Source organism: Balaenoptera acutorostrata, chromosome 18 (genome assembly GCF_949987535.1).
Source record: "Balaenoptera acutorostrata chromosome 18, mBalAcu1.1, whole genome shotgun sequence".
Taxonomy (NCBI): domain Eukaryota; kingdom Metazoa; phylum Chordata; class Mammalia; order Artiodactyla; family Balaenopteridae; genus Balaenoptera; species Balaenoptera acutorostrata.
In genome coordinates, this window is record NC_080081.1 from 65,556,826 (window position 1) to 65,571,150 (window position 14,325).

At 46.3% G+C, this 14,325-nt stretch overlaps 1 protein-coding gene and 1 long non-coding RNA gene across 3 annotated transcripts in view; one reads left to right on the top strand and one right to left on the bottom strand.

The window, feature by feature from the left end:
• Window positions 1–10,863, bottom strand: part of LOC102998410 (uncharacterized) — a 58,069-nt gene extending 47,206 nt beyond the window's left edge. The window contains exons 1-2 of one of the 2 annotated variants that reach the window (XR_003621645.2): window positions 10,027–10,860; window positions 3,760–3,860 (exon numbers count right to left, since the gene is read on the bottom strand). This is a non-coding gene — a long non-coding RNA (uncharacterized LOC102998410). Of the gene's footprint in view, window positions 1–3,759; window positions 3,861–10,026 lie in introns of both variants that reach the window. The other variant, XR_452116.2, reaches the window with a different exon arrangement.
• Window positions 10,864–11,330: 467 nt separating this feature from the next.
• The window catches only part of FOXO1 (forkhead box O1), a 92,219-nt gene continuing 89,224 nt past the window's right edge, over window positions 11,331–14,325 (top strand). The window contains exon 1 of the mRNA XM_007193759.2: window positions 11,331–12,442. Coding sequence (XP_007193821.2) covers window positions 11,792–12,442 — 651 coding nt within the window. The 5' untranslated portion in view covers window positions 11,331–11,791. The remainder of the gene's footprint in view (window positions 12,443–14,325) is intronic.

Here is a 14,325-nt window from a genome sequence, read left to right on the forward strand (position 1 = left end):
GGGCTAGGGAAGGGAGAGTGAGGCCCTCTTTCCCCTGCCATTCTTACTTGTCCACATGATGGCTTACTGAGGGCAAGGGGTAGTGGACCTGTACGGGCGGGCATGGTTGAGCCCTCATGCACTACAGATATAAGACTAACTGGAAGCGGAAGTTAAGCCTTTGATGGACCGGAAGAGCCATGGTGGATGGTGGGTTGCCACTCAGCAGAGAGCCCCTCTGAATTATCTTTAAAAGGAATCTCAGACCTTGTAAACAAGTCTGCAATGCCTGGGGCTAATCCCACCTGCAGGCGCTTTCATATAATTATCTCAGTGGAGCCTCACAGCAGCAAGTATTATCATTCCCCTTAGTCAGATAAGGAAACTGCCTGGAGGAATAAGGAGTAAGAGTTTGCATCTGGATTTAGGTCCTTCAACCTTCCACGCTAGCGATCCTCTCACCACAGTTCACTGCCCTCTGCTGGGTTGGTGACGGAGGGGTAACAAGTATTAGATCTACTTACTAAAGAAGCCACACGGATTACTGTTGAGCAAAGACTCTGGAGCAGACTGTTGGGTAGGTATCCTTGTTAGCTAGGGGACGTTGTGCAAGTTGCTCAACCTCCACGGGCCCCCATTCCCTCTTCTGTCAAAGAGTGCCTCCCCCACAGGGTTTGGGAAGATGCAATGAGTTTATATGGTACGGTGCTTGGAACATAGTAAGTTCTAGATGCATGTTTTCCTCTGATGCTGACCATGCTTCTTGTTCATAAACTGTGCATCAGCAGCACGGATTTTGTTGAGACTTTGCTCTCAAGTTAGTGCTTTATTTGCTTAACTGCATTTTTGGGTTAGGGCCCTTTAGTCCCTCAGTGGAATGTTAAAAATCTACCCTAACCTTTGGAAAAACGTAACTGATCCTTTAGCCAGTGGATTAGTTTTCTAGGGCTGCCATGACAAAATACCACAGACCGATTGGCTTAAACAACAGAAATTAATTTTCTCATAGTTTTGGAGGCTAGAAGTCCAAGATTAAGGTGTCAGCAGGATTGGTTTCTGCTGAGGCCTCTCTCCTTGGCTGGCGGTCAGCCTCCTTTTTTGCTATGTCCTCACATCATCTCTCCTCTGTGTGTGCTCACACACCCCTAGTGTTTCTCTGTGTGCTCACATTTCCCCTTTTTATAAGGACACTAGTCAGATGGGATTAGGGACCACCCTAATGGCCTCATTTTAACTTAATCACCTCTTTAAAGGCCTTTTCTCCAAACGCACTCACATTCTGAGGTTCTGGGGGCTTCAAAGTATGAATTTGGAGGGGTGGATGCAGTGTAGCCCATAACAGTCAGGTTCCTCAAACCCCCAAAATCTAGATGCACTAACTTCAGTCTAAGATTGCAACAGGTGCTACTTAAAGGGAGAAGTTGCGAGCTTGGGAGCAGTGTGATGTCTGGTGGACACCAGCACGAGTGCCACGTATGGGTACCACAGCACAGTGAGGATTTTAAATTGTGTAGGATATCACGATTTAAAAATTTCCCCTCGCTTCTCTCTCCTGCTGTCGTTCTCAGCTGCCTAAGAGAAGAACGCGGTGCAGGGCAGCAGGTGGAAGTGAGTGTGCACTAAGGAACACCGATGTCCCCTCACCTGGGTCCAACTCAAGAAGGGCCTTTGACTCTCTCTGGGAAACAAGAGAGAGTACTTTATCCATTATGACCACCTTAATAATTTCTTCATCACGACCCATTTAAAAATTATTTTTCCATTATGACCAGTTTAAGAATTTATCAGCAAATGTAGCTGTGAAGGTCCTTCCTAATAAAAAACTTTCACACCTTTAAGTGCTTGGGGGTAACATTTACATTACAAATTCTTACCTTGACGGTGTAATTTTAGCAACTTCTTTTGTTTCTTAATTTCAGGTCCTCCTGATTCCTGATTTAAGAGGTTTCCATGGTTCTCATCAATTTTTGTTTATCAATCAGTGACTGAATTTGTTGTATGTTTTAATTAGGTTGTGAAAATAAGGTGGCATTTACGATCTTTTAATAGAATCCTGGTGTGTACACATAGGAACGTGAGCGTGTACACCCTCAGGCTTGCGCACGTGCGTGTGCACACACACACACACACACACACAGGGTGACACAGTTTTACAGTACCGTTGCCAAGAATAACTAATCTAGGAATAACTGCAGAATCTGATAATACAGGTGGTATTTCTTGTTAAAATAATTTGTCTACATGAACAGACATGAATTCTTTTTAATTATAAAAGTGAACGTTAACGTTAAGCTACTGCCTTATTCCTAAATGTTTCTTTTTTTTTTTAACTATCAAAATCACTTTATTCTCTCTCATACGTAAGGCATTAAACCTGAGAAGATTGGAAAAAACATCATGAATTACTCTTCACATGACTTCCTAAATAAAAATAGTTTATGGTTCAAAGTTTGAAAGGCAGTTTATCTAAAAGAATGCTTTAAAATTACTAAAGCTAACCTTAATCAATTGTCTTAACAGGTAATTAATCAAGCATTTAGAAGCTAGTTTCTAAATAAGTATTTCGATAGTCTTAAAAAAAAAAAATCAGACCTAGAAAAAAAAAATTCGGGACCCAGAAGCCATTATACTCCAATTCCCTTTAAGTAGAATACTTTTTCTTGTTTCTGTTCTGTATGTTTTTGTTTTCTTTCTTCTTTTTTTTTTTTTTTTTTTTGAGAGCGCTAATGTTGTAGGACTATTCTGTTTTCATGAGGAAGTCATTTGTCTCCAGTTGTTATGTTTCTTGGAGACATCTAACTCTCACAAAACATGTTATGGTGTTTGAGTGGGTTTAGTTTTTTAAGAATTTTGCCCCCCAAAAAGAGCCACAGAAAACCAAAGAATACACTGTATCAATTCTCTTCTGCAATTGTTTTAGAGAAATTTGCTCTATTGTTAAAGTTGTGCTGCTTTCTATGATAACATTATCTCTTAAATGAAGCTGCCAGAATCATCATCAGCTAAACTACCAAAATGAGTCAGCTAACTTTATTTTTAACCGCTTTTTAATTGCCTGCTGAGACTATCAAGCATAATGTCAGAGGATTTTTAAAGCCTTTATAGCAATGTTTTGGTATATCAGGCCACATAAAAAGGTGCATCGATGGTTCAGAATTCTCAAGTCATTTCCATGAGTTTTTCCTTTTAAAACTCAGCTGTAGGGCATGGATAAGTAATAAAAATCCCTGAGATTGGAGACTTTTCCTAAATTCTTGCTATGACATTCCATGGATGTTATACATACTATCTCTGAATCCACAAAGAATCAGTTGGATTTGGGCAACCGACGTGCAAAACATTTGAACATGAAGGAGTCATAGCAGGATTTAGAACAAATATCAGTGATTTAGAAATCATGTGTTTACCTAAGCTGAAGTCATTCGTATAGTAACAAAAACCTACCCACGAGGTTGTACCGATGTCAAAGAACAAACATTTCATCCCTGTTTCAAAGCACTTTAAGACATTACTTTAATCCTTACAATACCTCTTTGAGGTATGTAGGTGGCAAGTAATATCAAGATAAAATTTCAAAATGCAGAATAAATTGAACACTACTTAGGGAATAAAAGAACTTCAGTTGATCGTGCATTGTTGATTTTCTGCTTTTCTTGGAAGAGCCATTGGTGATTTAATTTTATCATATTTTGCAGGTAGGGCCAACATCACAGCATACCTGATAAAACAGCTACTGTGATCTATAAGAGAGCCACTGTGTTTCCAGAGCTTTCTACTCACACTATAGCCTTGGCTGGAGATGAGCGAGGGACACACGTGATTTGTTTTCCTATCCAGGTGGAGGCATTCTGCTCCTTTCCCCAGGCCTTGTCGGTTTGTGTCTACAATAAAAAGTAAAACATCAAATCAAGTATCAAATATACAACTATTGAAGAAAAGAGATAATATATTTGGATTATTATACTGATTTTACTTGATTATCATACAAAATTATGATTATCTGCTGACTCTCACAACTGGATGCACTGGCTAATTAAAACTAGGACATCTCCTGGGGATGGGAAAGCAGGGAGGGATGATTTCCCTTTCATGATTCATTGGCAATTTAAACTGACTGGAAGGAAGGTAGCCACAGATAAGCTCTTCTGACTAATACTGGCCTGTAGTCTGTGGGTCATAGAGGCTGCCGATATGTCTCTGTGATGGGAGGCTGAAGACAGGAGAACACAGCCTAAACTCTTAGCTGAAGGGTGTTTTATTCATGCTTTTTATGAAAACTGGGGGCATTAAGATAGGAACCCATCCCCTTCCCAAAGTAAGTTTTTCTAAAGGTGCTTTACAAATATTCCTGATATTTTATGCTCACCTGGTGGTGGAGAGGGCACTTTCCAATTCACTTTGAGGTGGAGAGGAACACAAGGGTTTTGTTTGTTTTGCTCTTAATTTTGTTTACTGTCTCATGAAAGTAAACCTTATGGCTTTGATCAATCCCCAGCATGTTCAGCAATAGAGTTGGATTCAGTAGTATTGGAATAACGTAAGGTCCCTCATTTGAATTGTAAAATATCATGTTCACTTGTTCTAAGCTAAATCTGAGCTTCTGAAACTCATGTGAGGAATGGCTTTTAGATAAAGATCCAAAGCTAACCACTTTCTTTGGTGGGGATAGAGCTCAGGAGACCTGGTGAACTTGGTTTGATGTGCTTTATTGAGGATCAGGAGAGCTTTGGAAAGAGTTCCAGATGAGCCAACCTTTCTGAAAGGGCAGGTTGCTCTTACTGTAGATGTAGATGGTCTGAGGCTGTCTGTTCAGATAAGCAAGTGCTAATGGCTTGAAATCCCCGACATCATTTGTGTTATACAAATGCAAACGTCAGCATTATTATTGTCATTTATATTCTATCTCTAGGCTTCTTTCATTAACATAAACTAAACTGGTTTCAGGCAGAGCTGATTGCTGACAAAGATCCCTCCACCCCCCAAAATGTTCCAATGTCAATTTTCTGGCAAAAAACTGAATCATCAAATTAACCTCTGGTTAATTTCTAGGGCTCTAGAAAAATCCCAACATTTTACGGAGGCAGAAGGTGTGTTAACCAGGACATGAGCTCTGGATTTTGATAACAGTAGGATCAAGTCTGATTACAATTAGATAAGCTTCTAAAGTACAACATTAAGTAAGTTTCTTAGCTCTCTGTACCTCAGTTTCAATTTCTGTAAAATATGAATCATAATAATTCCTACATTATTGGTTGGCTTTGAGGACTGATTCATATAATAGCTATATAGTGCTTAGTCCATAATTACTGTTGAAAAATGGTAGTTTTTATTAACACTGGGGCATAAAGAAAATGTGTATATTCTGCTTCTGAGTAAAAAGTGATTTATGGCTTAGAAATGAAAACATTTTGAAACGAGAGATATATATTTATATTTATCAATATACATATCATCGTGTTTCAGATGATATATAAATCTGAAAAAAAGGAGGGCGAGATCTCACCGAGCCTAGTCTCGGATTGTGGAAAGAGTTTTTCCAGGTTGTAATCTTCTGGAGTGCAGGCATGCAATGTAGCTGTCAAATGTTCTGTTTTCAGTTTGTTGTTCAAACACAAAATTATTTCAAGTATATAACGGCATCATATGAGACAAATCAGTTTTTTCCTTCAGCATGATATCAGTGATCAGCTAATTGGAAGTTCCATTTTAAAATGTTAAACCTTAGAATATAGAATATTTCAGTGTGTTTTAAAGGCTGTGTTTACCACAAAATAAAAACCTGGTATTCCAGAGAAATACTCACTATTCGTCTATGTTTACTCTCTGGCATAGCAGACTTTGCATATGGGTGGGCTGTGTTGAGTCAGCCAAATCTGAAATTTGATAAACTCTTACCTCCTGTTTTTACACCATAACTGACACAGTCAGTGACTATACACGTCATATTAAAAACACATGTACGCTGACTATACAGTCATTACCTCTTGTTATTGACTTTTATCAACAAATGGCAAGCAACATGGTTAGTTACTATAAAACGCTGTTTCTTCTTCCTTCATTCTTTCATTACTGTCGTGGACTCCCAGGGGTTTACAATCACATTTGACGCCCTTTCTCTACTGTAATCTTATGGAAATAGGGCAATTTGATTGGAAAAAACTGATTATAGTAAAACAGCAATTAATTCTTACCACTTAACTTGAACATTCATACATGTTAGTTTTCCAAGTAAATAAGTAGAACGCCTTGTTAAACTTCCTTTCTGCCAAAAATGTACTACCATCTGTGATCTACATGGCAGCTTTTTCTTATTTAATACATATGTCCCCCCTTTTTTGGGAAGCATGTTAAGAGCTTTAATATGACATGAAACAGAAATAAAATAGTGAAAACACATTGTGTTTCAAGCACGAGTGCAAAATTCAGATTTGTGATATTCAAAGAATTTGGGATTTCCTGTGCCATCCATTAATTTTTATGGCAACTCTCAGTCCTTAATGTTAGAAAAAATTTTAATTGTAATGTGCAGGCAGTTTGGAGTTTGGGAGAGTAATTTTATTGTCTCAAAGATAGTTAAAGACCTAGTGTTTAAAATAGGCTGAATTTCATTAAATAGTCTGAAAACCTCCAGTTAGAAAGGTAAAGTGAAAAGCAATGCAATACAAAGAAAGAGTTTTGGCCTGAATGCTAGGAGGTCTGAATTCTGGCCCAGCTCTTCACTAACTGTACAGCCTTGGGCAAATCACTTAACTTCTCATTGTCTGTTTTCTTACCTGTAAAACGAGGGGTTTGTGTGAGACCTGTAACGATCACCTATAAGTCCATCACCCAGATATAACCACTGCCAAAATTTTTTAGCCGACAGTGGTACCTCCAACCTTTTAAATATTGTATCACCAGCATTGTCGCAATGCCATTATGTATGCTTGGTCCACTTTATTTTAAATGACTATATATGATTCTACCTTACAGGCATTTAACCATTCTCTATTGTTGGTCATTTAGATTATCTCCAAATACATTTTTAGTATTGTTGTAGGGACCCACAAGTAGTCTCTCACCAACACTTAAAGCAAAGGGATAGAGTTTATCGAAGCTGACACACATCTTCACAGCACAATAGAAAATGCTGGATCTCTGGTTTATGATTTGCCCAATGCTTCTCTCCAGTTACAGATGAGTAAGCATCATCTTTATTTGTGATAGACAAATAATCTGACATATCCCGTGTCTTTTGTCCATTTGGGGCAAGATCATCCAAATCCCAAGGCCTGGTGGCCAGAGCTCATACTCCCAACACCTGCGGATGTTCATTTATTCAGCTTTTCTACCCCATCTTATTATTTTTCTTCCAAATGGTGACTATAATACATCAATTCTTTTCTGCCTTAGCATTCCTTGTATCTATCAAATACTTTTTTGTGTGGAATTCCTTCAAATAAATATTGTCAGTATGCATTGCTGATTATTTAAAGAGTGACGTAGTCTTAATTCTGACATCAAATATCATATAGAGGAAAATAAACTATTTATGACCTCAAGGAATTTGCCATCAAAACAATACTCTGAAGAAAAAAAAAAAAAAAAGAAAAACCAATGTACTGTGTGATGCATGGCACCTGGCCTGTACACAGGAGGTGCTCTACAAGTATTTGCTGAATGAAGGACAAAATCCGAAGGAAATAACCCCTCGAGAAAAATGAATGGCTACTTCTGATATTGCTATAACTACCACTTAATAGGACAGGTGTCAGGACACTGGTTTAAGAAGCTGAAGCTGTGTTGTTTCATATCATTATTTTCTATGGGCAAACTGAAGAAAGCTTGTTTTAAGTTGATAGCAGTACCTCCTAATGACTTAGACAAAATATTGGAAATGGGCAGTTCTGGGGAAAGGGAAGGTGGAGTATGAAGTTAGGTGCTGTGACTGAAGAATAAGCATCCAGGCTTTTTACTCATTAACTTGGACTTAAATTACCTATTTTTTGATAAGTAAGAATTTAAACCAGAGATCAGTGTGTTGGTGGTGAGGGGTACATATAGAAATTTCTGCCTGGGAATTGATCAAAGGGAACCATCCCTCAGTCTTCCTGTCAAGGATGATGTAATAATTACCCTGAAAAGAGGCAGAGGAAAGAATACCACATTGGTTTGTGAGATGGGCTTTGTGAGGATAAACTTCCTTTTTCATTTTAATTGTCCTAACCTGACATGAAACATTTTTCTTCTCAATTTGGCCACATGAACCGATGGTAATGATTCACACTTACTTATTAATCAGTGAGAATCATTAGAAAAAGCCTTCTAAGCAAACAGCTACCACAAAAAAAAAATACTGAAGGAGAAAAGAAATAACCCTTTTTCTCTTAAGCAGAGCTAGTGTCAACCTAAATCCTTGCCATCCTTCAAAGAAAACGTTTACATTTTTTGACTAAAAAAACCCAAACCACTTCTTTTGTAATCTTTTTTATTATCTTACTATCACTATCATTTTTTTTGTGTGTCTGCTTTTTAAAAATCTTTTAAATCAAAACTTCCAGCTCAGCGGAGTTAATCTAAGTAAAATCACTAAAATCTGTGGGATTGGCTGGAGAGAAATACACCACAGTTTTATCGTGGTTATCGCATATTGGGATTACAGGGTATTTATAATTTTCTATCTTTGTGTTGAGAAGATTATGGATGGGAAAGCAAGAAATTGAAGCTCTAGTTCTAACAGCACCACTGTTATTTGTGTGAACTCGGGCATGTCAGTTAGCTTCTCTGTGCCTCGGTTTCCTTATCTATAAATTAAAGGGACCACCAGGATGATCTCCAGGTTTACTTTCAACTTTATCATTCTCTAGGTCTAGCTGAAAAGAAAGTTCAGCTTGATACAACCCTTAGGGAGGGCAATTCGGCAGTGTCTCAAAATTACAAATGCATTTAACTGCTGACCCAGTGATCTCTTTTCTGGAAATTCCTCCTATAGACATACTTGCACCTATGCAAAATGAGTTATATAAGGTTATTCATTCACTACAGAAGGGTTTGTGACCGCTAAAGAGTAGAAACAAGCCAAATGTCCACCAGCTTGTATGAGTAGATTGATACATACCACGGTATTTTAGGCAGCTATAAGAACCTTTAAATATATATTTTTAATTTTTGGGAACCACGTGTCAGGGACATTGGTGCTTGTAGGTACTCTGGGCCTGCTTCAAGTCAAATTTTTAAAAAAGACAAAGCAAATGTGTCACTTACAGAAACAATTAGGCAGGATAGCTCAGAAAATTTCAAGGATCTGGGGAGAAAGTTTGTAAAAAAAACCCTCTTAACCAAATACTCTCCTCCAACTGAGGCCCTGAAAAACCGGAATTGAAATGAAGGCAAGGCCAAATTTGCAGCTGGCTTCCTTTGCCAAGAATGACCCACTAGGGCACCGCCTATTCGCAGGGTGCGGCCCTCTGAATGGGGGCTGCCCCTGCAGAGTGCAGTGGCAAAGGTTGAGGGAAGCAGCAGTTCTACATTACGGCCTTCCTTTCAGCTCGTCTGGGTTACTGAGGTCCCCTAGCGGCGGGCAGAGGAGGCCCAAACAGTCCAAATTTGATAGTAAACGCAGAGACCACAAGACGAGGGTGGGAACCAACCCTAGCTTCAATCTATCAGGCTCAAACCTCCACCCAGCCCCCTTATCACTGGGTAGCTGTTGTGATAAGAGGATTATGAAGAAATAGGAGTTTGGATGAGTGAGAATGTCAAGGAGGAATAAATCTTTCAGTCTTTTCAAACTTTTGTAAACGAGGCCTCATTTTCTTTAGGTGCCACTTTTTCAACAGAAGAACCACCTGTCAGAAAAAGGTTTTGTTTTGTTTTTTTTTGGAATTGGGAGCTGTCATTTTGGACAAGATATTTAAAACCCTACGGTCAATCTTCCATCTTAAGTGATCCCATCCCTCTGAAAGGAAATGCCTTCCATATTCCTCCTAAAAAAAAAAGGCAAAAGAAAACAAAACTTGACGACTGTTTCTTCTAATCCCTGAGACACAAGGGCCATTGTCTTCCTACCTTTTGCCCCACCGATCTCGGCAGGACGTCCTGGACCTGGAGCCCAGATGGGGAAAGGTGGGGTGGGTTGATGGACGCACGGGGCAAGCGGCCTAAAGGAACACCTGCGAGTGGGGCAGGGCTGCACCCCAAGGCTCTGGTCCTCTCCCCTCTTCCGTTTTCACTTCTCAACACCTCAGCACTTCCATTCTAAATAGCAAAGAAATGGCAAGCAAACGGTTAAACTTAATTAGGGTAAGTAATAAAGTGACAAGGCTCTCACTAAATGCTCTCCTCTGACCCCTTCCCCGTCGCCCCGGACTGACTCAGCGGACAGAGTCTGAGATTCCCGCCCAAGGGAAGAGGGCACGAGGATGAGGATGCCTTTGGGCCCGATGGTGCGTGTGAGATAGGACCATCTTCGGCCCGTGCTGACCCCCTTCCCTCACTTCCAGTTAAGTCAAGAATGGAGTGAACCCGGCTGGTGGCTGCTGGGCTGGACAACTGGCCCCCGTCTACACCCAACCGCAGAGACTCAGCCCGCGGGTGCGGACAGGTGGGTTCCCAGCGCGGAAGCTGCAGCGACTGCGTCCTCCGCGCGGACTTGACCGGCAGAGCCCCTGCCCCGGGTGGCGTGTGCGGCTCGCACGGGGGCCGGAGGACTCGACACGTCGCAGGGAAAGGAAAACAAAACAAAACAAAAACAAACCCCACCGACTTCCCCACGTTTCTCTGCAAAGAAATCGTGGGCAGAGTCGAGAGGTGGTGATTGAGCAGAATGCAGCGAGGCCGCCTCCACCCGCCCGCCCACCCAGCGCCCCCGGAGCGCTGAGCGTCCCCGGCCCCCGCCAGGCCCCGCTTTGGGCCCCGAGCGGAGGTCGAGGCGAAGCGAGCGACTCGTTCCACTCGGGCTTCCCGAGTACTCGTTTCTGCTCCTCAGTAGTAAACAAAGTGTCGCCGTCGCCTCCACGTTGGTTTTCCTCCTAGCAATCAAAACACTGAGAGGGCGAGAGACTCACAGAAACACTCGAGAATTACCAGAAAATAATAACAGAGAGCTTAAAAAAAAAAGAGAGCGAGAGAGCGAGAGTGTGTGTGTGTGTGTGTGTGTGTGTGTGTGCGTGTGTGCGCGCGTGTGTGGGAGAGAAAAACACCCCACTACCCCCCACCAACCCACTGCGGCCTCCCGGTGGAAAACCGGGCCCCGCCCAGGCCGGCGTCCACTGGCTGCCTGGGCGGAGCCGCCGCGCGCTCATTGGTCGCTCGGGCTGTCAGTCAGGGGCGGGCCGGCGCGCGCGCCGCCGCGGGCGGGGGACGGCGGCAGATCCAGTAAGTCGGGCGGCAGCGTAGTTGCTGCAGCTGCCGCCGTCGCCGCCACATTCAACAGGCAGCAGCGCCACGGTCGCGCAGCCCGGGAGAGTGAACGGTCCGCGGCGTCCGTCCGTCCTTCGTTCCGCGGGCCGTGTCAGCTTGAGCGCGACGCCGGCGCTGCCGGGGCCCGGCGACTCTGGCCTGCCGTCCCGTCCGTGCAGCGGACCCGGAGGAGCCTAGATGTTGATGGACCTGTGAAGTTAAGTTCTGGGCTCGCGCTTCCACTCTGCCGCCGCCGCGCCTTCCTCCCGGTTTCCGTCCGCTCGCGGCACCGACCTCAACTCCCCCCGCCGCCCCCCACCCCCGGCCCCGGCAAATCTCGGACCGGCTCTTCTCGCTCTCTCCCCTCGGCCCCCGGTGCTGCGCTCTTTCACTTCTTGGCAGTCCCGCGGCTGGGGGAGGGGCGGGGGTCACCATGGCCGAAGCGCCCCAGGTGGTGGAGATCGACCCGGACTTCGAGCCGCTGCCCCGGCCGCGCTCGTGCACCTGGCCGCTACCCAGGCCGGAGTTTAGCCAGTCCAACTCGGCCACCTCCAGCCCGGCGCCGTCGGGCGGCGCGGCCGCGAACCCCGACGCCGCCGCGGGCCTGCCCTCGGCCTCAGCGGCCGCTGTCAGCGCCGACTTCATGAGCAACCTGAGCCTGCTGGAGGAGAGCGGGGACTTCCAGCAGGCGCCCGGCTCCGTGGCGGCGGCCGCGGCGGCGGCCGCGGTGGCGGCGGCGGCGGCCGCAGCTGCCGCCACCGGGGGGCTGTGCGGGGACTTCCAGGGCCCGGAGGCGGGCTGCCTGCACCCGGCGCCGCCGCAGCCCCCGCCGCCCGGGCCGCTGTCGCAGCACCCGCCCGTGCCCCCCGCCGCCGCCGCCGGGCCGCTCGCGGGGCAGCCGCGCAAGAGCAGCTCGTCCCGCCGCAACGCGTGGGGCAACCTGTCCTACGCCGACCTCATCACTAAGGCCATCGAGAGCTCGGCCGAGAAGCGGCTCACGCTGTCGCAGATCTACGAGTGGATGGTCAAGAGCGTGCCCTACTTCAAGGATAAGGGCGACAGCAACAGTTCGGCTGGCTGGAAGGTGAGTGGCCTCGGGGCTCACGGCCGGAGCGGGAGGGGGGCTCGGGCAGCCCGCCTGCCTCCTCCTGAGGTCGCGGTGGGGCAGATGAGGGGGCGGCTGGGCAAGTTTGCTTGGGCTGAAAGTGCAGAGCACGCGGGCAGCGCGTGAAGGGAGCGGGCGAGAAGCGGCAGGGCTGGGTCGTGGGCTTGCCCCGGACCCGTCGGGGGACCGGAATAAGTGTCTCTGCGCGCGCTCAAGTGAGAGTTGGAGCGGGACGGGGAAGGGGCTCGTTGAGACCTAAGGGAGTGAAAAAAGTACGCCAAGAAGTGGACCTCCGAGCGGGCAGAAAAGTTCGCCAGTGGAAGGAAAGGGGGGTTTACTGGGAGCTGCTTCGCCACGGCCCGCGCGGACTCGTGCAGCTGCTGCTTTTCTTCCAGAACCTCGGGGGTGAGGGCGGCTCCCCTCCGCCCCCGCGGCGCGCGTCCTCCTAGCCCCACGACGCCCCGCGGAGCCGTTTCCGCAGCGCTGGGCTGGGGAGAGCGCGGCGAGGGGCCTCGGAGCCCGGCCGCCCGGGGACGGGGCTGCAGGTGGAGGGGACAGGCAGGGCGCGAGCCGGGAGTCCCGTCGGGGATGGCCGCGCAGATTTTGGAGGCCGGTGTGCATTTTGTTTTGTTTTGATTTTATTCGAAGTGGCCTCGAGTGCTGGGGGCCGGGAGCTCCCAGCCCGAGGTAGCGCCTCCGACACGTGCGAAGGGGCGGCCACCGCCTGCGGAGCGCCGGCGCCTGGCCGCGCGGGGCGAGCTAAAGTTCAAGTGTGACCCTCGGCGGGGGCGGGAGCTGGCGACGGCGAGGGAGGGGCCGCGGGCGCAGGAAGCGAATGCCTTTAAAGGGCCAGCGCGCCCTGGCCGTGCGTGCCTCCGGGCCCGGCCGCGGCGCAGCGAGGCCAGCTCTTCTCTGCGCCAGGAGGTACCCCCAAACTTGGCCTCGCCAAAGGTTCAAGGCTTTTAATTAGCGAGGAGAGTCTCCCCCGGGTGACCAGGGCCGGGGGCGTGTGTACTCTCTTGCTTTGCCATCTCAGTGCCATCGAGCACGGAGGTACGGATCCGAGGGGCAAGGCGGGGGGCTTTGAGACTAGTGTTTTGGGGGAGTTGGAGTGGAGATTCGAATCTGGGGAACCGCAGGGAACTCCTGTCTGCATGGAGGCCTGTAGAGGAGGTGCCTCGCCCTTTTTGCCTTTCTGAGAGAGAGAGACAGACTGACAGACCCGAGGAGAGACTCAGGTGGGGGCAGGCACGTCCCTACCCCGAGGTGGAGAAGGCCCTGGGGCCCTCGGGAGGACAGGCTCGGGGCTGGGGGGGCGGAGGCTTACCAGCCGTGAGTTCGCCTTGCGGCTGCCAAAAGCTGCCAGTTTCTCACTGTCACAGGTGGAAGGATCGATGCGAAGGTTCTCTAGTTGAGCTAAACTCCTTCCTTCCCCCTCATCCGGACTGTACAGCACAATACAGATTTTCCTTTGCTGCGCGCTTGTTACATCAAGGTGGTTTTACAGACACTGTCATCCTTGTGGTTAATGTGTGTAAAAAAGGTTAAGTTAATCACATCGTATTGAAGTTCCTGGAGAAGGATTCAGGATCTTATTTTTTCCAAAGTGTATTTTAGAGTAAAGGCATCACTTATAACCTCATTACTAGGCATTACATGCAATTTTACCAAGTGCTTCAAAAAGGTAAAGTGCCTCCTTACTTTAAGCTAGGTACATATTCTTTTAAGTCAGAAAATCGGGGTTGCCTGCCAAATCCAATTTTACTTTAACATTTGAATTTAAGTACTTGACTGACTTGTTCATTTATCAGTCCTACTTGAGCTGTTACAAAGCATTTGCTGTTAAAAAAAAAACTTTTTTT